The sequence below is a fragment of the Peromyscus leucopus genome, chromosome 10 (assembly GCF_004664715.2).
Source record: "Peromyscus leucopus breed LL Stock chromosome 10, UCI_PerLeu_2.1, whole genome shotgun sequence".
In the NCBI taxonomy this organism is placed as follows: domain Eukaryota; kingdom Metazoa; phylum Chordata; class Mammalia; order Rodentia; family Cricetidae; genus Peromyscus; species Peromyscus leucopus.
Window position 1 is genome coordinate 92,155,249 of NC_051071.1, and position 24,210 is coordinate 92,179,458.

General features: G+C 41.0%; 1 protein-coding gene and 1 non-coding gene across 2 annotated transcripts in view; one reads left to right on the forward strand and one right to left on the reverse strand.

Annotated features, from left to right (window-relative positions):
- Nucleotides 1–24,210, forward strand: part of Btbd8 (BTB domain containing 8) — a 72,527-nt gene that overhangs the window by 23,879 nt on the left and 24,438 nt on the right. Inside the window, exons 5-9 of the mRNA XM_028867375.2 lie at nucleotides 3,554–3,643; nucleotides 17,485–17,565; nucleotides 18,498–18,594; nucleotides 22,837–22,925; nucleotides 23,913–24,015. Coding sequence (XP_028723208.1) covers nucleotides 3,554–3,643; nucleotides 17,485–17,565; nucleotides 18,498–18,594; nucleotides 22,837–22,925; nucleotides 23,913–24,015 — 460 coding nt within the window. The remainder of the gene's footprint in view (nucleotides 1–3,553; nucleotides 3,644–17,484; nucleotides 17,566–18,497; nucleotides 18,595–22,836; nucleotides 22,926–23,912; nucleotides 24,016–24,210) is intronic.
- On the reverse strand, nucleotides 19,742–19,842 carry LOC114691897. Its single transcript, XR_003734298.1, has one exon. It is a non-coding gene; the product is annotated as a small nucleolar RNA U13 (small nucleolar RNA).

Consider the following 24,210-nt stretch of genomic DNA (forward strand, 5'->3'; position numbering starts at 1 on the left):
GTTACAGGTGTGCTCCATCATGTCTGGTGAGAAGAAGGTATCAGATCCTTTGGAACTGAAGTCTCAGATGTTTGTGAGCCACCGTGTGGGTGGTAAGAATCAAACCTGGGTCCTCTAGGACAGCAGCCAGTGCTCTTAACCACTGAGCCATTTCTCCAGACAGTGTGAGTGCTGGTGATTCAGACTCAGGCCCTTACATTTACACACTGAGCCATCCTTTTTCTGAGAAAGAATTTAAAAGCTAAAGGTTTTCTGAGCAATGCTTCAGCTGAGTGCCACAGACTTGTGGTGTGTTCCTGAGACAGGTTTCACTGTGTAGCCCTGGCTGGCCTAGAACTCACAGAGATCCCCACCTGCCTTTCTCTTGAGTGCTGGGACTAAAGGTGTGCGCCACTGGGTCCGGTGATGTATTTTTCTTTCTTTAAATTAAAGATGTATTTCCTAGCCGGGCGGTGGTGGCGCACGCCTTTAATCCCAGCACTTGGGAGGCAGAGCCAGGCGGATCTCTGTGAGTTCGAGGCCAGCCTGGGCTACCAAGTGAGTCCCAGGAGAGGCGCAAAGCTACACAGAGAAACCCGGTCTCGAAAAACCAAAAAAAAAAAAAAAAGATGTATTTCCTAATTTTTTGAAAGCTCTTTACCAATGTATTGTATAAAGTGTGTTTAACTGTCAAATACTAGGGAGTTTCTCACTGCATCTCCATTACTGAGTTCTAGTTCAACCCCTTGCAGTCCTAGCACATTCATTATTTCAGTTAAATATGGAGGTTGTTCTGACGGCACAGAATGTCTGTCTTGGTGAATATGCTAATGTACTTGGAAGAGTTCCGTATTGTGCCTTTTGTCCTCTGAGAAATCTCTGTCCACGGCTGCAGAGATGGCTCAGTGGTGGCCCACAGCCCTCTGGGACTTCAGTCCCAGGTGATCGATGCCCCCTCTCACATACATGTAAGCAAAGCACTTATACATGTAAAATAAAGATAAATAACATATTAAAAAAAACACTGTCTACTCCAAAGTTAAAAGATTTTCACCTGTGTTTTCCTTTCCTTGAAGATTTTATAATATTAACTTGTACGTTTAGTGGTGGTTCTATTTTTAGCTGTTTTCTGTAGTGGTGTGAGGTGTCTGGATGACTACTGGTTTCTAGTACGTGACATTGTGGTGTTTGAAGTTATGCCTTCCGTTTTTTCATTTTTTTCTTGGTGCATGTTTGAGGTATATGTTTCGTGTGTGTGTGTGTGTGTGTGTGTGTGTGTGTGTGTGTGTGTGTGTGTGTACACTGAAAACACTTGGCAAATCCAGAAATAAGATAAAAAGTCAAATCAGTGGGTGGACTTTTGCTCTCTATTAGGTCATTCTGAATTTGTCTGTAATGTTCTGTGTAAGTTTAGTATAGAAGCTTTATATGGGTCCTCCCCCCCACCCCCCCCCACCCCCCACCCCACCCCCCCGCTACATTTGCTCTATGTTTTGGAATCTTTTCCTTACTAGTATAAGTGGAATTTTTTTTTAACCTCCCCTCTTCACTAATATGCAGTTTGCGGTTTTATTTCTGCATTATTTCTTGACATTTTACCAAAAATTTATACTGTGACCTGTGTCCTAGTTAATGTTTCTATTTCTGTAATGAGACACCATGACCAAAGCAACTTGGGGAGGAAAGGGTTTCTTTGGCTTACACTTCCACATCACTGTCTGTCATTGAAGGGATCAGGACAGGAACCTGGAAGACAGGAGCTGACACAGAGGCCATGGAGGGGAGCCGCGTACTGACTTGCTCACCATGGCTCACCTACCCAGGGGTGGCACCACTCACATTTATGCTGGGCCCTAGCCCACTGATCACTAATTAAGAAAATGCCCTGCAGGCCTGCCTGCAGCCCAGTCTTACAGAGACCTTTTCTCAATCGAGGTTCTGTCTTGTCCAGTGACTCTAGCTTGTGTCACAGTGACATAAAACTATCCAGCACCGGCATGTGACTCTCGGGTGGTGCTATTTTAATATAGACAGGATTTCCCTTGCTTTTGGATGGCAAGTAGACCTGATCACTTTGTTGTGGTCAGGTATTAACTGATTCAAAGCTGTCATTACAAGGACATGTTTCTTTCCTGACCTCTTCATCCTAGAGTTTGAGGATTCAAACTTGAATCCTGGTTTTGTCTACCAAAACTCCTTTCTAATGTGCCAAGTTGTAATAGTGCCCATCAAGCCTGTGAAGACTGCCAGGACACCACCTGCCAACAGTGGTCCTACAGATGCCTTTAACACATGCTTATTTCCTAGTACGTTTACACACGCGTGCATATGCATGCATGTGTTCGAGTAAGCCATTGACAGCGTGCCCGCCCCTCCCTCTCTCCACTCCAGCCCATCCCCCACCAGAGTTAACACTGTTCTCTATGTCTTACTCAGTGCACATTCTCAGACCTGCAGTAAAACCCAGTACAGATAAAATCATTGGGTATTCGGAATTAAATAATTGATTAATATTTTATTTGAGAAGACCTCATAAAAACACAAAAAGAAATCTCTCTTCTGTCATTTTCTCAGGCCTAGAATACAGCTTTTACCAAACACAACTGTGGTGAATTCTAAGCCAGATCTCAGAACTTCTATTGAAAAGTTTCTCTTAAAAAAATCATTGACAATGATTTCCACATCTTTCCCTTTTTTGTAAAATTTATTTTTATTTTTATGTGTATGAGTGTTTGGCCTATATGTGTTTATGGGCACCATATGTGTGCCTAGTGCCCACAGTCCATAATAGGTTTTTGGATGCCCTGAAACTGAAGCTGTGGACGGTTGTCAGCTGCCTTGTAGGTTTGGGAACCTAATTTGGGGCTGCTACAAGAGCAGCCAGTGCTCTCAACCAATGAACCGTCTCTTCAGCTTGTCTTTTTCTTTTTCTTTTTTCTTTCTTTCTTTTTTTTTTTTTTTTTTGAGACAGGGTTTCTCTGTGTGGCTTTGGAACCTGTCCTAGAACTCACTGTGTAGACCAGGCTGGCCTTAAACTCACAGAGATCTGCCTGTGCCTGCCTCCTGAGTGCTGGGATTAAAGATGTGCATCGCCACCGCCTGACCCTTGTCTATTTCTTAATAATGTTCCTGAAAGTTAGTAAGTACATCTTTGTTCTTTATTTCTCCATTTGTAAATGGCTTATTTTTTCAGTCTTGTAAGTATAAAGAACTTTCAAGAGGAAGTGTGTAAGTGATAATAAAGGCACTGTAACTAGTGTTTTACTCAGTTTGTTTGTTGGTTTTGTATTTTGAGACAGGGTCTCATGAGATTGCTCAAGTAGATTTTGATCCCCCTGCCTCAGTTTTTCAAGTGTAGGATTACAGGCCTGTGCCCTCAAGTTGACTTTTGAGTTAGTGTTTTAAACAGACAAAATGTTTAGATATAACTGTTTATAATTTTGTTACGGGAATTCCATCAATGAATGCAAACAAGACAGACAGGTTGTGTTGAAACACGTTGGAATGAAGGGTTGATAAGAAGCCCGCTTGCACAGTATGTGAATGCTCACCTGCTTTCCTCCTCTTTCTTCAGGGCCATTTTAAGTGCCAGGTCTGGTTATTTTGCTGCCATGCTGAGCGGCTGCTGGGCTGAAAGCTCCCAAGAGTGTGTTACTCTCCAAGGGTAAGTGAGTGTGATGTTCTACGAGGTGGTGTGGCTGGACTCGATTACAGAGGACACAGAAAGCACTCACTCCTGTGTGCTCAGGAGAACTCAACAAGTGACATTTTCTGAAACAAAAGGCAGTAGAGAGCATTTAATGGTAGAGATCCTGTATGGATCTGCTCAGGCACTGTAACAGAATACCAGAATTGAGTGGCTTAAATAACACAAACCCGTGTTCTCACAGTTCTGTGGACTGAAGGTTCAAGATGTTAATAAAGCTGATGTCTGCCAGGGCTTGTGGACAACCGCTTTCTGCGTCTCACATGGCTTTTGCTATTTGTGTGTCTCTTAAGAGCACTAATCCTGTTCTACCTAGGCTCCATCCTCTGGCATAACTTTAGCTTATTTATTTCCTTAGTAGCTTCATTGCCACATGCTGAAGGTCGGAGCATCAACATTTGAATTTGTCCATGTTGACAGCTCTCAGATGTGTGTGGCTCCAGTTCCAGGAATCTGATGTCCTCTTCTGGACTCCGTGGGCACCAGCACACATAGACACATAAAAAAAAAAAAAATCTTAAAACAACTTGAAAGATCTGTATATCATACTGATGAGATCTCTTTCTTTGAGATGAATTTAAAATGCCCTCTGAGTGTAGGAAAGGTTGAGGTAGCAGAAGCCAGATCTTTTCAGTGTGATGGTCTTAGGGGTAGCTGCTTTTGTGTTAATTTTGGAAATTGGCTGGGTCTGTTTTATATAGTATAGACATCTGTCTTTTTTTAAAAAACTGTCAATATATTCTATGAAAACTGAATTCAGTGAGAATTCAGATTAAGGAATAATACTAGTTTGATTCAGAATTCAACTTTTTAAAGCCTTTTTTCTACATTTTGTGTGTGTGTGTGTGTGTGTGTGTACACATGTAATACCACAGCATATGTGTGAAGGTTAGAGAACAACTTTTAGGAGCCCATTCTTTCCTCCTGTGGTGAGTTCAGGGGTTCAAACTCAGGTCTTCACTTTGCATGGCAAGGGCTTTACCTACTGAACCAACTTTTTGACGTTCATTTAAAATGACATGGTTTATTGTTGCTCAGATTAAAAGAACTATATCGATTAAGGGATTCCTCAGCAAAAGAGAGTAATTTATAGAGTGTGTCTAATTGTTTTCCTGTAACAAATCTTAAAATTTTGTGTAAGTTGGTGACAGTTTTAACCAGCTGGCACATATCACGTATGTCTTTGTTCTTCTCTGTCCTCAGCCAATGTGTAATAATTCCATTCGTGCTTTCTGAGTTTCCTCTACATTCACCACGCCAGTCATCCTTTGAGGTAGAGTATTGTAGCCCGAGAGACCAGCTCCAAGGCTGCAAACAGGGCTCAAAGAGAAAGCTACAGCTTAGGGAAACTTAGGGCTTCTTATCTGAGGCTTTTTAAGGAATAGAATGAATTTGTACATGTTCTGATGGTTCTCTCTTTATTCCCTCATATTGGCTCCCCTTTATTCTCTCATGTTGGTTCCCCTTATTCTCTCACATTGGTTCTAGATCTCTTTGTCTTTCACAGCTATATATACCCAACTGACCCTCTCATGAGGAATATAGGAGTTACATTTTAAGGTCACATTCCATTTCTTAAATAAATGATAAGAAACAGAGTCATCCCAACAATACACATGTAATAAATCTCAGCTTCCTAATTGGTGGGGCTGTAATTTGCATTGTTATCTAACTGGAGAGATTGCCTTATAAAGGATTTGAAAGGAATTATAAAATTGAACTATTGAGGAGTCTAAGAAAAATAAGGAAATTGTGTACTACATCATGTATTTCTGAGTGTAATAACATTTTAAACTAACATTTTGTGATTAGTTGTAAAGGCTGGGCTCTGTCAGACTGGGAGTGTTTATAGAGAGAGCTGTGTCTTAAATGCTTTGGTTGGCACTCAGGTTTACCTTAATTCTCTTAATATCAGCTCACTTTGGCACTCTCTAAGGCACAGTGACACTAAAAGCATTTTAAATCTTGAAATATATTTGTCTGTCCTGTGTGTAACTTTAGACCATAAAAAAGGAAACTTACAACTCTTTCTCAGGGCTATGAAGTACTGAGATTAGGAATTTGTGCAGAGTTAATTACTGTCCTATGTTATCAGCCAGACCTAGCAACAAAAACTGGCATAGCAATTAGGTTACTTTGTACCTATAACCTTGGTTCAACAAATCAGACAGCTGGCTCTATGTTTTTGTGAACTGGACTGCTGGGAACAATTTATCTTAAAAATCATTAGCAAGGCACTTGGTCTAATCTAAAGTTACTTTGAAGCTTTGTATCAGCTAATAGTATACAGCTGTCTTGACAGCTGGGGAAATTCAACTGTTTTCCTACGTCAACCTGAGCTGTGATATAAAGCAGGCCCTAAGTATCTCACAGTCCTCGTGGAACAATAGGCCTATTTATGAAACATACCCTAGGATTATTTCTATTCATCAGAATTATACAGCTTAAGGATAAATCGTCATCCACGGATTTAAATGCCTAGTAGATGGAATATATCTATGAGATAAACACACTACAATACAGGCGGCGCAGGATTTCCCACTCCAGATACATCATATCAGATACCAAAGGTACAGCAGAAGCAAAAGATATTTCGGAGTCTGTAGTCTCGTGGCCTTGCCTAAAACAAGATTGATCCATCAGAGATTTTCCTCTTATTGGATTGACACCTGAATTTCAGTTGCCACCTGCTGCACTTCTGATATGTCCACCAGCAGTGAAGAAGGTGGATTCACTATTGAAATGAGTAGGCGTAAGACCAGAGAAGTTAGATGTCTTTCCAGGTTTACATGATTACATGGAATATGAATCACATTTATTGATTCTTATTATAAGTGTTTTTTAATGGAAAAAAGTTTTCTCCCAGATCCTCCCCACTTCCCTACCCACCCAACTTCATGCCTCCTTCTCCACCCCTTTAGAAAACAAACCAAAACCCAAAATAAAACAAAACAAAAAAACCCTCACACACAAGAAACAGACACACAAAAACAAGACCTGTAAAAACACAAAATCGGAAGCTATTTACAAGCAAAAGAGCAGTAAGACAAAAAAAATGCCCATACAAAGCAATATCAGACAAAATGTCTATAAAAAATACCATTGAGTTCATTTCTGCTGCTGGACATGGGACCTACCCTTCAGGTAGCTACACCCCGACTTCTCGGGGCCCTTTTCTGTCACTCTGTGGTGGTGTCCTCATGACACTTTCCACTTTCTGGAGTGTCCTCATATGTATTGTGTATTCAGTTTATTTCTTTCTATGTGTATGAATGCTTTGCCCGCCTGTATGTCTGTGTACCACATGCATGCAGTGTCCAAGGAGGTCAGAGAGAGTATTGGATGCCCTGGACTGGAGTTATAGAAGGTTGTGAGCTGTCATGTAGGTACTGAAAATTGAACCCTGGTCCTCTGGAAGAGCAGCCAGTGACCTTAACTGCTCTTAATGATCTTTCCAGCCCGTTTGTGTGTGTGTGTGTGTGTGTGTGTGTGTGTGTGTGTGTACATATATATGTAAGTATGTATATGTATATAACTATATGAATTTTTTTGTGTATTTATTATCCATGTCCTTCCCCTTAGACCATGGTTCTCAACATGTGGGTCACAAACCCAAAAGACTATTGGAAAATTCAGATATTTACATTACAGTTCATAACAGTAGCAAAATTAGAGTTATGAGGTAGCAATTTTATGGTTGGGGGAGTCACTACAAAGTGGGGGAGAAACTGTATTCAAGTGTCACAGCACTGGGAAGGTTGAGAACCACTGCCTTAGACTGTAAGCCTCAAAGTCTAGAATGCAGCCTGCTATTTAATAAATAATGTGCACAAAGAGTTGACAAGGAACAGACAGGTGGGAGAATAAAGCTCCTCTGTTATCCCATCTCTCACATGCAGGAACTTGAAACCTTAAAAAGCATAGAGTTCAGATGGTGATTAGTCTGACCTGAGACCTATGTTTTCATTGGTTCTTGTAACTGAGTACACTAATGTTCTTGTCTTCTACAGTATTTATCTGGTTACATTTAAGCTGGAAAGTGCTTTAAATCTGTTCACTTAAGCTGGGCTATTTGACTAATTTGTTGTTATTCTAGGTCAGTTGATCCTGTCTTTGTAAACACTTGATAATAAATACAAATAAGCTCCATCATAGGAACATGAGCACAGTAGCAAAGCGTCTGGGGACAGCAGGAAAGTCAACCAGCTGCTCTGTGGCTGCAGGCGCCAATGTGTAGATTTTACTGTTTGTTTTCAGTAAGGTTTCTTTGTTTGTATGTATTCACTGTCTTTTACTTAAGCATGCCACTGAACTGTATTTTAGTGTGAATCTTAACAAGTCTTATTAATGAAATCAAACCCGGAGCCAGGTATTGGGGTGAATGCTGGAAGATCAGAGAAGCAGAACAAGCCACAGCCACCTCACCTCGCCAGTTCCTCAGACTAGAAGCCTCTCAGTCCTCATCCAGAATGAATCTCAGCTGAACTGTACTAGAAGCCTAAAAGCTTAACTAGCCAAATGCTGGTAGTTTCTGGTCTTCACGCCTTAGATATCTTTCTGCTTTCTGCCATCACTCCCTGGGATTAAAGGCTCACTTCTTGGGATTAAAGGCGTGTGTCACCATGCCTGGCTGTTTCCAGTGTGGCCTTGAACTCACAGAGATCCAGATGGATTTCTGCCTCTGGAATGCTAGGATTAAAGGTGTGAGTGCCACCATTTTCTAGCCTCTGTATCTAGTGGCTATTCTCTTCTGTGACCCCAGATAAGTTTATTAGGGTGCACAATATTTTGGAGAACACAATACCACCATAAATCTCTATGAATGTTACTATGTCGGGCTCTTGAAAAGCCCGGATAAACACACAGCCAACTTCGGTTCTTGCAGTAAAGTATACTGTGGATTAGTTCAATGGAACACTTAAAAGATTTTTGTAAGATAAAAACACTGTCTTGTTTTCTCACTTCATGTGAAGATTCATTTATCTTATTATGAACTGGAAGGAAGTATGCTATTTACTTACCCATCCCTACCATTGAAACAAACTCTCACTGACTCTCATCTAGTCCTGTAGGGACTGTGCTAGAGTTTGAGGCTCACAAACTATAGATGATAATGACTGTCGTGTTCTAAGGCTGAAGTCTTATCACTCTGCAAGTGAGAAAATGTACATATTTCACATTTTTCTGAGTATCAAAGATGCAGAGCTTTGAATTATCACAAGCTAGTATGTAGGCAAAGCAGAGGCCAGCAAATATTTATTAAATAGTTACATATTTTTAACTCTCTTGCTGTGAAGGTTTTAGAGGAAGGTTTGGGTTCCTCTGTATGTGTCCTAATAAGCCATTTATCCACTGTTTGCCAAACATTTTATATACATACATACACACACACACACACACACACACACACACACACACACACACACACATAGTCTATAAAGACAGATGGTGATAAGACCTTGGAAAACTTGCTTATTTTGGTTTCTAAATCTATAAAACGAGACTAATAATAGTATTTATTTCAGAGTTACAGTGATTAAATGATGTAGTAACATTCAGTGCTTATTTCAGGGACTTGCTTATAATTCATGTTAATAACCATTACTTATTAACACTCAGGGATGGGTCTTTGTGTTTATATTTGTCTTGAGGAATTAAGGAAACAGATACAGAGCCACATGTCTTGTGTCTAAAAGATAGAATCAGTAGAGAAGGAGAAACACCACACAGTGTACACTAAAGCATTGATGTATAAGTGATTACAAGTGGCTCAAGTTTAGAAAACCCAGAAGTTCATTTATGTTGGAATAGCTACTGGATAGAGCTGGAGGTGTGTGGTAAATGGCTGTATAACAAACTGAGAAATTGAACTCCTTGGGCTTGTGGGACAGTTCAGGAGGACACTATAAAAGATTGGCATTTTTGCATAATCACTGTAATACTGATGTAGATGGAATCCAAGCAAATTTTAGGCAGGACCCCGTGATGATAACACACAGCTACACTACAGATAGGAGAAAGAGGAAGGGGATACATCATCAAAATTCAAGACAGTCTTCAAGTTGTAAATGACAGGATATGACGAAGAAAAGACTAAGATCACCCCCAGGGCCTGTCTTAGTTACTTAGTTACCAAGACAACGTATTAAATTAAGTATTTAATTGAGGGCTTGCTTACAATTGCGGAGGGTGAGTCCACGACCACTGTGTTAGGGAGCATGACAGCAGGCAGGCAGCGTGATGCTGGAGCAATAGTGAGAGCTACATTTGATCCCAAGCAGGAAGCAGAGAGAGAGGGGCCGTCAAAGCCCACTCACAGTGACATTCCTCCAACAAAGCCACACCTCCTAATCCTTCCTAAACAGTCCACTACTGGGAACCAAACATTCGAATATATGAGCCTAAGTGGCCATTTTCATTCAAACATCACAGGTCTCACCTTGGCATCTAGATGAGAGTCTGTGAGAGTTTGTTTCAATGGGAGGGATGGGTAAGTAAATAGCATACTTCCTTCCAGTTCATAATAAGATAAATGAATCTTCACATGAAGTGAGAAAACAAGACAGTGTTTATATCTTACAAAAATCTATTAAGTGTTCCATTGAACTAATCCACAATGTACTTTACTGCAAGAACCGAAGTTGGCTGAGTTACTGTTTGCCTCTAAGTCAGCCCACCCTGAAACGATTTCTGCATAATAGGTACATTGTCTCTCTCACCTGCTCCCACTGGATGATCCAAACAGAAAAGAGACTGCTCAGCAGTAAAGGTGTTTGCTCTATAAGCCTGAAAACCTGACTTCAGTCCCTGGAGCCCATGTAATGGTAGAAGGTGACAAGACCCCACAGAGTTGCCTTCTGGCTCCACCGGCACACCCGGCATGTGCACCCATGTTACGTGCATTATGATAAAGTTTTAAATGAAGGAGAAAGTCAGTTTATCTCTTATCTTAGGCTCTCTCTGATCAATTGTTATCTACCAACCAGATACATTGATTCCCTTTCAAACAGAGTGGTGTATATTGGAAAAGATAATCCTTAACAATGCCATCAACAAGATAGTATTAATGAAAATTTGAGATGAAAATGGAAGGAAGTTGTCTTTATTTTCTGTTGCTAATAACAATACCACAGACTGGTTAAATTAGAGTCAAACAGACAATCTGAGCCTGAAGCAGGAGGATGACCAGTTTGAAGCCAGCCTGGGCCATGTAGTAGCAGACCAGTCTGACTTGCTTAGTGAGATTGACTCCAAAATAAATGAGAATGGTATAGAAAAGGAGATGAAGAGAGGGAATGAAAGGGGAGAGGAAAGAAAAATTAAAGAAAGGAGGGAGTAAAGAAAAGGGGAAGCCTTATTAACACTCTGCTGGGTTGAACTGGGGTATTCTGGTCCAAGATTGATGACTGCTTTACTGCTAGCTGAGCCCCAAAGTGTCACAGACAAGGGCACCCCCAGAGACATAGTCCAACTGGTTTTTATAGTAGACCAACTTTAAAGATAATCCATTAATCCTCATGAATGCACAATCCTAAACACATGGCTCTGTCTTTAATGTCCTAGAGTGGAGATTAAATTTCAACATAGCAGAGGTCATCACCCAAGAGTCAGTAAATGTACAGTTACTACAAATGTCAATTCTTGAGTTGTGTCTTTATTCTTTTACCTAATTCAGGACACCAACCAAGCTAGAGCCTTTGATAAATTGTAATTAAGAAGTTTGAGCCTGGCAGTGGTGTTACACACCTTTAATCCTAGCACTCGGGAGGCAGAGGCAGGCGAATCTCTGTGAATTGGAGGCCAGCTTGTTCTACAGAATAAGATCCAGGACAGTTCCAAAACTACATAGGGAAACCCTGTCTCAAAAAAAAGTTTGTATGTATAGCAAGGAGCCTTATAGTGAATAAAAGTGTTCATTTTAAGTAAAGCCAGAGGCTACTTATCAAAGGTGCTGAGAAGAGATTCTCTCTCTCTCTCTCTCTCTCTCTCTCTCTCTCTCTCTCTCTCTCTGTGTGTGTGTGTGTGTGTGTGTGTGTGTGTGTGTGTGTGTGTGTGTAGTGCTGGAAATAGAATCCAGGGGCTTTGCATACTCTGTCACTGAGCTACATTCCCAGCAGTAGATAGGACTGAATGAATAAAAAATTTGGACAGCAACCTCTAAAATCCCTTATAACTCAGAAATTCTGGAAAAAGATGCAGAAAAAGTTTTTGCCAAAATCAAAGATCCTTTCGTGATAAAAAGTCCTGGAGAGATTAAGGATACAAGGATACAAGATACATAATAAAGGCGATCATTCAAAACAGAAAAAAACAACAAAAAGTTCAAAAGCATTTCCATTAAAATGAGGAACAAGACAAGGATGTTCTCTCTCACTTACCTGTTCACTATTGTGCTTGAAGTCTTAGCTAGAGCAATAAGTCGACTATAGGAGACCAAGGGAATACAAATAGAAAAGGAAGAAGTCATCCTTATGTGAAGACAGTACAATTTTTTACGTAAATGATCCTAAAGACTCCATCAGGAAACTTCTACAGCTGATAAATACTTTTAGCAAAGTACTAGGATACAAAGTTAACATACAAAAATTCTATATACACATGACAAATAGACTGAGAAAGAATTCATGGAAACAATAACTTTCACAATAGCCTCAAAAATATTATCCTATGGTAACTCTAACCAAGCAAGCAGAAGACTTGTATAATAAAAACCTTAAGGCATTGGAGAAAGAAATTAAAGCAGACACAAGAGAATGGATGCTTATGGATTGGTAGGGTTGGTATAGTGAGAATGGCCGTGCTACCAAAAGCAATCTGTGCATTCAAAGCAATTTCCATAAAAATTCCAACACAATTCTTTACAGAAAATGAAAAGATAATCTTTAACTTCATGTGGAAACATGCACACAAACAGGCTAGCTAAAATAATCCTGAAAAATGAAAGTACTGCTGGAGGTATCACCACCCCCAATTTCAAGTTGTCCTATAGAGATATAACAATAAAAAATAGCATGTATTGGTGTAAAAATGAACACACTGATCAATGTAATTAGAATAGTAGAATAGAAAGCCTGGACATAACGCCATACAAGCTACAGACACCTGATTTTAGACAGACAAGCTATGGTGGTTGTGGAACTACTAGAGAGAGTCACTATTAGGAAGTGTAGCCTTGTTGGAAGAAGTGTGTCACTGTAGAGGTGAGCCTTGAGGTCTCTTTTGCTCAAGCTTCCCTCAGTGTGACAGCCAGCTAGCTTCCTGTTGCCTGTAAGATGTAGCACTCCCAGTTCCAGCACCCTGTCTGCCTGCACACCACCATGCTCTCCATTGTGATGATAATGGACTGAACCTCTGTAGCAGGAATCTTAGAGAGTCTTATTAATAAAATCAAACCTGAGGCCAGTTATTGGGGTGAACACTGGAAGATCAGAGAGACAGAACAAGCCACAGCTAACTTCACCTGGCCAACGTCTCAACTGATCTTGTTTCCTCAGACTGGAAGCCTCTGTGTCCTCATATCCGAATGGCTCTCAACTGAACTGTGCTTCTAGAAGCCTGAAAGCTTAACCAGCCAAATGCTTCTAGTTTCTGGTTCTCACGCCTTATATGCCTTTCTGCTTTCTACCATCACTCCCTGGGATTAAAGGCTGGCTTTCTGGGATTAAAGGCGTGAGTCACCATGCCTGGCTGTTTCCAATGTGGCCTTGAACTCGCAGAGATCCAGAGGGATTTCTGCTCTGGAATGCTAGGATTAAAGGCATGTGCTACCACTGCCTATCCTCTATGTTTAATATTATGGCTGTTCTGTCTCTGACCCCAGGTAAGTTTATTAGGGTGCACAATATTTTGGGGAACACAATACCACCACAAACCTCTGAAACTGCAAGTGAGCTACTCCAATTAAATGTTTCCTTTCTAAGAGTTGCTGTGGTCATGGTGTCTCTTCACAGCAATGAAAACCCAAAGTAAGACAGAAGCCAAAACTACACACTGGAGAAAAGACAGCATCTTCAACAAATGGTGCTGGCCAAACTGGATAGTTGCATGTAGAAGAAAGACAATAGACCCATATTTATCATCCTGCACAAAACCAGCTCTAAATAGATCAAAACCCTGAACATAAGACCAGATATCCTGAATTCAATAGAAGATAAAATAGGGAATAGGCTTGAACTCAACAGCATAGGAAAAAGACTTTCTGAACAGGATCCTGATAGCACACTAAAACCAACAATAAATAGGGCCTCTGAGACTGAAAAGCTTCCATAAAGCAAAGGACACTATACTTTGAGGAGAGGCAGCCTGCAGAATGTGAGAAGATATTTACTAATTATCTGACAGAAAGCTAGTGTTTAGAACACAAAGAACTCAAAAGAATGGAACATCAAGAAAACAGCCTGATTTAAAAATGGGGTATAGAACTAAAGAGAGTCCTTAAAGGACAAACCACAAATGGCTTAGAAACCCTTTAAAAATGTTCAACATCCTTACCCACCCGGTAACAGGAGCTAAAACCACACTGAGATTTTATTTTACTCTACTCAGAACAGCCAAACCAGTGAAATGGATGACAGCTCGTGCTGATGAGGGTTTGGAGTAGGAGGAACACTCATCCATTGCTGGTGGGAGAGCTAACTTGTCAACCACTACGGAAATCAGTGTGGCAGTTCCTCAAAAAGTTAAACTACTGGCAGATACACAGTGTACTACTACATAGCTCTTGGGCATATACCCAAGGAAATCTGCATCTTACAACAGAGATACTTGCTCATCCATGCTCATTGCTGCTCTACTCATAATAGTCAGAAATTGAAACAGCCTCGAGGTCCAACTGATGAGTGGGTAATGAAAATGTGGTACATTTACACAATGGGATATAGATGGATGGAACTAGAAACGGTCATCCTGAGTGAAGTAACTCAGACCCAGAAAGGCAAACATGTATGTTTTATATGTTACCATTTATGCTTTTGAATATGTGTGCTTTATTTAGAGGACGCACAGAGGTTAGGAAGCTAGTAAGGGATCGGGGAAAGAAGGGACTTCAGGGGACATAGAATGTGGTGTTATAAAAGACAACAGGGAAATTAGAACAAGAGAATTAAAAGGGTGGGGAGGACAGGGTAGACTTGGAAATGTGAAGACGGATAGCTAACACTACAAGCCTTGTAAAAAGCCGAATTAAAACTGCTGTAGGAGCTTCCTAATATATATACATATATAAAAGGATTTTTAAAAGACTCATTCATATAATGAGGAAGACAGTGTCCCAACTAGATATCATATGATACCAAATAAAAACTCCAGTACTGTGAGTAGGTTGCATTTTTTTTTTTTTTTTTTTTTTTTTTTTAGTCTTTGGCCAAAAGGGCCCCTTAGGCCCTCCCCAGGCGCTCAAGGGTATTGCCAGTTTTACTGGTTACCCTCCACAACCTGATAGTAAGACCCTATTGCTGAAGACACTTGTAGCATAGAACATGGAAAATGTAGCTAGAACTGGAAGCTTCATCTCCATTGGCTAGCTGTCATAGTGTGAGAAGACACTAAACCTACAACTAGGAGAGAAAACTAAGCCTCAGCCTCACCCAGCTGTGAACCTTGGAGGCTATAGTAATGACCCGCCTGAAAGACAGTCTACCAGTGCAATAGTGGTACGGATATTACGGGAGTAACCAACCATATTTAAAAGTTAAGGCCCACTCCATGAGGTAGAACTCATACCTGATAGTGTTAATAAAACTGAGGCTAATTATTGTGCTAAATTAACACAGCAGTAAAATGACTCCTGTGACACACACTGTGACACACTGCTATACCTGTAGACAGTGCATTGCTCAGCCCTCATCAGTAGGTGGTAATTTACAGAGACCCACCACTGGACAGCATGCAGAGAGTGAGAGACTTAGGAATTCTCAGCCCTAAATGGCGTGTCTTTAGCACACCCCTCCCCTCAAGGTTCAGAGATCTATGCAGAAGAGGGGGCAGAAAGATGGTAAGGCCAGAAGTGATTCATGATTTTAAGGAAACAGCATTTTCTAGACACAGCAGAGCAGATCCACACACACACACTCACAGAGATTCTGGCACCATGAGCAAGATGCACACAAGCTCAAGCCAGACAAAACCCCAGCATGAAGGAGAGGCAGTGGGCACGAAGTCCCATCCCCTCAGGAAGCTGTTCACAAATGACAGCTGCCAGGACAAGGAGGTGGAGTGTGGGAGCCCGTTTTCAGGTTCCTTGTGGCTTTACCCAGCAGGTCCACATAGAGAGGATGATTAGACCACAGGCCTGAGTGCAGGTGTCTGAGATGGTCTGCACTTGGCTGTAGTGGGTAGCCATTCCAGCTTGGATCTGGAAGTTCCAACCCCCATTGAGACTCTGGCAACTGTCACGCCTACAAGGCGGGGCCAAGGGAGGCGTCTGGAGACCCGAGACCTGGATGGGCAAGCGCTCTCTCTGTTCCTGGACCCTAGACGGTGGAGGTTGACTGAGCAGAGCTCCAGAGAACACCGCTGGACTGCGATACACCTTCCCCAGGCCCCCCGCAATCTACCTATTCCTTAATTTGTAAGTTGGGCATGAGATATTGGTGAAATTATTAAGGCCACTCCACGTAGTTAAAAGGAAGATTTATTTAGTGGGTGTCTTACAAATGAAGGAATAGGTAGATCCAAGCTCGAATGGCTACCCACTACACTTGGCTGTGCTGGGGGAGGAAGTCTTTTGCTCCACCCCTTGGCATCTCTATAAAAACCCTGGGGCAGAGACAGTCAGGGCCCATTGGAAAAGGTTCCAGGCTCTCTGGAAGCTATCCTTTATTTTCTATCTGTTTATCTTCACAATCTAAGTCCTTCTATCTAATATTTCCTGCTGCTCCCACTCAAGAAAACTCTGGGGAACTGTAGGGTTGGTGGGTAAACACCCCACAGTGGAGTGACTGGACAGATCAGCCTTACTCCAGGGCACGCCCTGTGCTCAGAAGCACTTTCCACATAGATCACTCCATGTTTTTAGTTTTTCTTGTTTTTGTTGTTGTTTTAAGAGAAAAAAGAATATGAAATTGGGGAGGAGTTGGGGGATTCGACAGAATGTGGTAAAAATTAAAATATATGAAATCCTCAAAGACTAAGAAAAAGACTTGAAAATATGTAACATTTTAAACTTACATATAAATCCATTGCTGCTAGAGATGTTTTGTTTTAATTTTTTTAGATTTATTTTTATTGTATGTATATGAATGTTTTGCATATATACATGTTCATACATATATATATATAGTATATACATGTGTGTTTACGTGTGTGTGTGTGTTTACGTGTGTGTGTGTGTGTGTGTGTGTGTGTGTGTGTGTGTACCCTGGGTGTGCCTGGTGCCTGTGGAGATCAGGAGACGGTGTTGGATCCCCTAGAACTGGAGTTAAGGATGGCTGTGAGCTAACATGTAAATGCTGGGAACTGAGCCAGATCCTCTGCAAGAGCAACAGTATTTTAACAGCTCAGTGAGGTCTCCAGCCTTTGCTTTATTTTCTGATTCAGGGCTTCACGGTGTAGCTGTGGCTGATTTAAAACTTGCTACATAGACCAAGTTCTCGAACTCAGAGATCTCTCTGCCTTTTCCTCCCAAGTACTAAGTTTAAAGGTGTGTACTACCATGCCTATCAGAGCTGCTGATTTTAAATTAATGTTATTTGAAGAATAGAGGTTACTAGAACTTCAAGTTTATGGGAAAATAGGATGTATCATTGATATTAATTAAACCCTAACTGTTTCTAGATTTGAGTGTTATTTTCTTCTTGCAGTATCACCCATGTAGAAATGAATGTTGTGATGCATTTCATATATGGAGGGACTTTGGATTTTCCAGACAAAGCTAATGTTGGGTATGTATTGTTTTTAAAAGTAAGTTTAAACATAAAAGTTATATGGGTTCTGTTTTGTTGAACTGTTTTGCAAAGTGTCAGTGAAGTAGCAGATTAACTTTTATTGTCTATTTTGTTCTGTTTTGATTATATTGGGGGGGGTACCTAAAAACAGTAAGTGTGAGACTGGAAAGATTAAAAACTCACTCTGGCCAGGCGGTGGTGGCACACACCTTTAATCCCAGCACTCGGGAGGCAGAGCTAGGCAGATCTCTGTGAGTTCGAGGCCAGCCTGGGCTACCAAGTGAGCTCCAGGAAAGATGATGCAAAAGCTACGCAGAGAAACCCTGTCTCGAAGAAAAAAAACAAAACAAAAACAATCTCACTGTGTAGTTAAGAGTACTTGTTGGTTTTGAAGAGGTTCACAACCATCTGTGACCCCAGTTCCAGAAGATCCTGTGCCCTCTTCTGGCCTCCAAGGGCATCAGGCATGCATGTGGTATACAGACATACGTGCAGGCAAAATACTCACATACTTAAAATAAATTTTTTTAACAAAATTACAGCATTTAGCCAGGCGGTGGTGGCACACACCTTTAATCCCAGCACTTGGGAGGCAGAGCAGGTGGATCTCTATGAGTTCAAAGCCAGCCTGGTCTACAGAGCGAGATCCAGGACAGACACCAAAACTACACTGAGAAACCTTGTCTCAAAAAAAAAAAAAAAAATTATAGCCTTTAAAGCACTTTTATTCTGTATGTCACAACATCTCAGTTCTTCCTCCCTCCTTGCCACAACCAAATCCTGTGTCTGTGCTGACAACTTTGACCTATGTATGTAAAGCAAACAGAGTCAACAGATTTTTCTGGACATACTATATTATCAAGAAATTATTGTGTATTGTACTTTGATTTTATGTTTGAGAATTATCAGCTGACATGTGTTTTCTTTAGTCAGATACTGAACGTGGCTGACATGTACGGCCTGGAAGGATTGAGAGAAGTAGCAGTCTACATCTTAAGAAGAGACTACTGTAACTTCTTTCAGAAGGTACGTGTTACATCTGACACACCACCAGTTTTCACACACCCGACTGGGGACGGTGAACACAGTCACATTTGAAAATGCCACAGTCTAACTCATACATAACTCATACGCACCCTTGTTGAGAAATAACACGAGATAGGCTTGCAAATCCAGGAAGTGACTGTAATGGTTTTAAGAGGATGTCCCGTGATGGGGGTTACTGAGCGTGTAAAGAATCCTGTGTAAATCAGATAGCGCACAGCTGGGACTCCTGCTGATTTGACACAAGAAAGAAGAAAGATGTTTCCGTCTCCATTTCGCAGAGCACACAGAGGCTTTGTCGATTCTTTCCGTTCCCTCTGCCACATTGGAGCATTTCACCGGGTTGGAGAATAGTCGTTTTCTGAGGGGGTTTGAACATGTTTTGGTTTACACAAATTTACTGTCTAAAAAAAGATCCTGTACTGTGCATTTCAAACCCATCTTGTACTTTATGCTTCGACTGGTCATTTCTTTAATATACTTTGTGAATGTAAGTTAATTCATGTATTTATGCTTTTTCTTAATTTAAAATTTTCTGTAATTCATTGAGCATCTATTTATTTAATAATGAACAAAAAACAACTCTCTATTTTTTCCTATTAGGTACTTGATACACTATTACCCATTTGTCTGAGTTCTAATTTTGTTATTTTAATAACACTTACATCAGTGTCTGTGTTGAGTAAGGCTTTTTCTGTCTCCCTGAATTAAAGTCAAGGACAGTTCCCTGCTGTCTTAGTTTCTGCTTCCATAGGAACTGGATCCCGAGAATGGAAGAGTGAACTGTTCTCTACTCCATATTCTAGATCTCCCCAGACAGTTTTGTCTGAGAGGAGGGAAAGGTCGAGTCAGATGTCACAGAAGTATTAAAGCGACACTCGGGGACACCATGTCTGGCAGATACGGTTTAAAGTAGTAGCTGAAAAAACAAACACTTTGGGTTAGTGTCCATTCTGAGCCGAGACTGCTTGAGAAGCCGGTTCCTCTGTCTACATTGTAAGTCTCTTCCATAAGGAATCTTTGCACACAGTTGCCTCTTCTCCATATGTTCACGAGCATATGAATCAAATGCACCTTCTTGTGTTATACTTTCAATATAATATACAATAATCCACTTGGTACTTTTTTTAACTGGACAGTTCATTTGCTGACACTGAATGGGTTTGAGGGCAGCACACTTCACACAATAGTGTGAGAACCCAAGTATCACACCAAGAACCACAAAGGGATTAGCATTTAAGTATCTAAAAACAAAGCGGGTATTTGTTTTTATTGAGATCCTGGGGGAATTCTGTTTATGTGGCATGCCATTCTGTGGAACATCTTACTGTAGATTGGTGCTGTGGTTGATTATTTGAGATGATTCCTGCTTCTGCTGAGCTGGCTCTTAAACATTACTGCTTTTGTAGACCTTAACATCTATTTTTATAAATGAAGTTTTGAATGTTACCATTTTTAACTTCAGTCTTTATTGATGCATCACGGTAACTTAAACATCATAAACTTCTAATAACACATTTGGATATGTGTGATGGACAGCTGGTTCCAGATCTACTAAACCTGGTTTTAGTCATTTCATTAATTTTCTATCCAACATTTTATATAGTTAAACATATTTGGACTTTCTTAGTAGGGTTATGGTGGGCTTTGCATTCTGATTTTTTTCTTATAATTATGTCTTCCCAAATTCCATAAACAGGTTCTGAAAATGACTGGAGGCCAGTCATTTACTTATAAAAACACTTGGTAATCAGTACGTAGTTTTTATTTTAATCATTTTTATAGAAATTATTCTTGGCCAGGCAGTGATGGTGCACACCTTTAATTCCAGAACTCGGGAGGCAGAAGCAGATGGATCTCTGTGAGTTTGAGGCCAGCCTGGGCTACAGAGTGAGATTCAGGAAAGGCACCAAAGCTACACAGAGAAACTCTGTCTTGAAAAACCCAAAAAAGAAAAAAAAAAGAAATTATTCTTGTTATACATTAAATAGTAGATTTTGTATTACATAGGGCTGGTTCTTCCTAAATAAAACTTTTTAACTCTTGTGCACACTTTATGGTTTTTCAGACATCTGGGTGCTTTTAGGCTGTCAAGTATGTGTATGAAAGTCCTTTCCATCATATTGATCTGATGTTCCTTACAAGGTGGATCAAAAAGCCAAATCATATCATGGAATTACCACTATATAATGTATATAATGATGGTAACTTCTGATTTTAGGGAAACCTAGAGTATCAGTTATCTTAAAAGGATCTTGTTTAAGAAAAGCATTAAGGGGCTGGAGAGATGACTCAGTGATTAAAAGCACTGGCTGCTCTTCCAGAGAACCTAGATTCCCAGCACCCATGTGACAGTTCATAACCACCTGTAACTCCAGTTCCAGGGGATCTGACGCCCTCTTCTGGCCTCCACAGGGAAAACACCCACACACATAAAGATTAAAGAATAAATAAAATTTAAAAAGAAAAGCATCAATGAGCAAAGCAAACTATTTACATCCAGTTATTTATTTTTATTAGTTTTTGAGACAGGATCTCATGTAGCCTGGACTGGCCTCAAACTCACTGAGAAGCTAAGTGTAACCACCTGCCTTCCCTCCTCAGTGCTGGAGTTACAGGCTTACTCACATGCCTGCTGTATGCAGTGCTAGGCTTTGAACCCAAGGCTCATAAATTTCAGACAAGCTCTCCACCAGCGGAGCTACACCCCAAGCCCTGCGTTCAGTTCTTAAATGCTGATGTAATACTTTAACAGTTGAAAAATCAAGTTAATAGCAGGTTATAGTTCAAAAGCTTGAAATCACTGCCCTGATTAGAAGGAAATGTTTCCCAGAGCTCCACCTGGGGCTCGGCTGTGGATCTCTGCATCCGCTTCCATCAGACAATGGAGCTCCGGAGTCCAATCGGCGAGAGAGAGGAGGGATTGTATGAGCGAGAGATATTGAGACCGTGATTGGAAAAAGCACAGGGACAAATAGCCAAACTAGTGGAAACACATGAACTGTGAACCAATGGCTGAGGAGCCCCCATGGAACTGGACCAGGCCCTCTGGATAAGTGAGACAGTTGATTAGCTTGAACTGTTTAGGAGGCCCCCAGGCAGTGGAGCCGTGACCTGTCCTTGGTGCATGAGCTGGCTTTTTGGAACCTAGGGCCTATGCTGGGACACTTTGCACAGCCTTGGTGCAGGGAGGAGGGGACTGGACCTGCCTTGGCTGAGTCTACCAGGCTGGGCTGACTCCCCAGGGGAGACCTTGCCTTGGAGGAGGTAGGAATGGGGGATGGATTGGGGGAGAGGGCTGGGAGGTGGGAGGAGGGAGGACAGGGGAATCCATGGCTGATATGTGAAATCAAGTTAATTATAAAATAAAAATATTTTAGAAAAAGAAGGAAATGTTTTTAAAGAAGCTTTGTTCTACTTGTAGAGCAGAGAGTATTCCAAGTTTGCCGTAGAGATAGGTTGTTGATCGTCTTTAGTAGTCTATAAACTCCCAACTAACAAATGAGTGTTGGCTTTCCCAGATTGTTAGGCATAAATGAGAGCATAGTGAAACCACCTAACTGGACCTCTTATTGGGTGAAAAGAAAGGTTTCTGAGAAATAAGAAACTGCTACATGGCTGTCTCTCATTAGGGGAGTCCAAAGCTGCCATGGCTGCCTCCCCGGGACAGAGCGGGTGGCAAGGTAGCTCTGGTGAGGAGAAAGCTGTAAACCAGAACAGCCTGAGGTTTAGGGTAGCAGTGGAGGGTGGGTGTGTTTGCCGGCCAGGGGACCCTGGTGGCTTTGATGTGTGAACGTGTTAACAGGGACCAGTGGGGCCCAAGGAGCCTCGAGGCTAGTGCCTTTATGCCGTACACACCCCATCATGGTTACTTGTCCCTTGCTGCCCCTCCTTTAGACCTCTTCATCCTTTTCATGGTCCCTTTCTATTTTGATGTCCTACAGAAACACTCACACACACACACACACACACACACACACAGATGTATATGAATTTAAAGTTACATCTGCATGTGAGAAAGTATGTATAACTTATTGTTCTGAGTCTGGATTGTTTAATTTCACATAATGATCTCTAGGAAATGAAATGTCAAATTTGTCCAATTTTGAATTGTACGTATTTATTCATGGTTTAAGTATATAAATCTGAATTTCATTATGAACCAAATACTTTCAGCCTCTGTAAATTAAAAAGACTGAATGTAATATTTTCTGTCAATTTTAGCCTGTTCCCAGAACATTGGCATCGATTCTAGAATGCCTAATTATTGCTCATTCAGTTGGAGTGGAAAGTCTTTTTGCTGACTGCATGAAGTAAGTCACCTTATGCAGTGCTGTGGTTATTGTGTGTCCTTTGTATATATGTATACATAACATATACTCCTACTCTCTAACATTTGTGGGCAGTTTTAGTCTTGGTGTTTTTTTCAAACACAGTTCAAGTGCTTAACTACTTGTACCAGTTGAGAAGTTGGATTTAGATGTTACTTAAGACATGTGGGGTCAGTTTCATTGGAGATAAACCAGGGCTTTGTAAAAATGGGCACATAACCAACACGGGTTTAAGTATGTGTTTCTGTGCGGGAGTCCCTTCAAGCATCACGGCAGCCAGAGAAACAAGCCATGAAGAGGTGAGAGAGAAAACTCCATTCAGCCTGATTTAGTCTGACCTAACTTAGGGCATCTGCTGCCAGGCAGTTTATTATAAGCATATTTAAACACAGTACCATTTGGAAAAGAGTTTCCAGGCAGGACTCATTCCAGTTCCAGGTGCACAATAAAGCTTAAGGTGTGACTACTTAGAAATTCCCTTACAAAGTACGTGTGACCACCAGGGTGGGTGCTATAGGTAAAGGGCCTAGGATCTGGTGTGGTCTCTGACCAAGACAGCATAGAGGTCAGCAAGCTATAAAGTGCATACGACATCCCTCTGAGGATGGGTTGTTAACTGGGAGCTAAAGATAAAGGTCTTTGGAGAGAGAGTCTGGGGTAGACATTCTGGGAATTTTGTGAGGTCTGACTCTACAGATAGCACACATCCACTCCTAGCTTTCTGGGTGGAAACATATTTTACTTCTGCTGCTGAGGAGACAGCCCTGTGTGATAACATTCCTGGTTTCTCCAGTATTTACCCATGAGCATGATGACCTGAAAGCGAGTGTAGTTAAGTCCATCTTAGAGCGTATAAAATTAAGTGAGGGTCGGTCCCACTATGTCGTTTATACGTGCTTATATGATTGAAAAAAATACTGACTTTTAAGTCTTTTCATTACTCTAACCTGGATTATTTTACTTTAACAGCTGGATTATAAGCCATTTTGCAAGGTTTTGGTCAGAAAGAAGCTTTGCAAATGTACCTCCTGAAATTCAGAAAACTTGTCTCAGTATGCTGATTCAGTCCTTAGTAAGTATAATCTAAATGCTTTGTGTGCGCCATCAGGTAGCTTAGTCAATGACTGGAATGCAGAAATTGAATGTTAATGTTTCTGTAAAAGCAAGGTGAGAGTCACAGTTCAGATAACTCAGGACCAAAGTGGAGATTCAGCCCTGAAATCCTGTTCTTCTGCAGCTGCCCTCAAGTGCTTCCTTCACTAGTTTG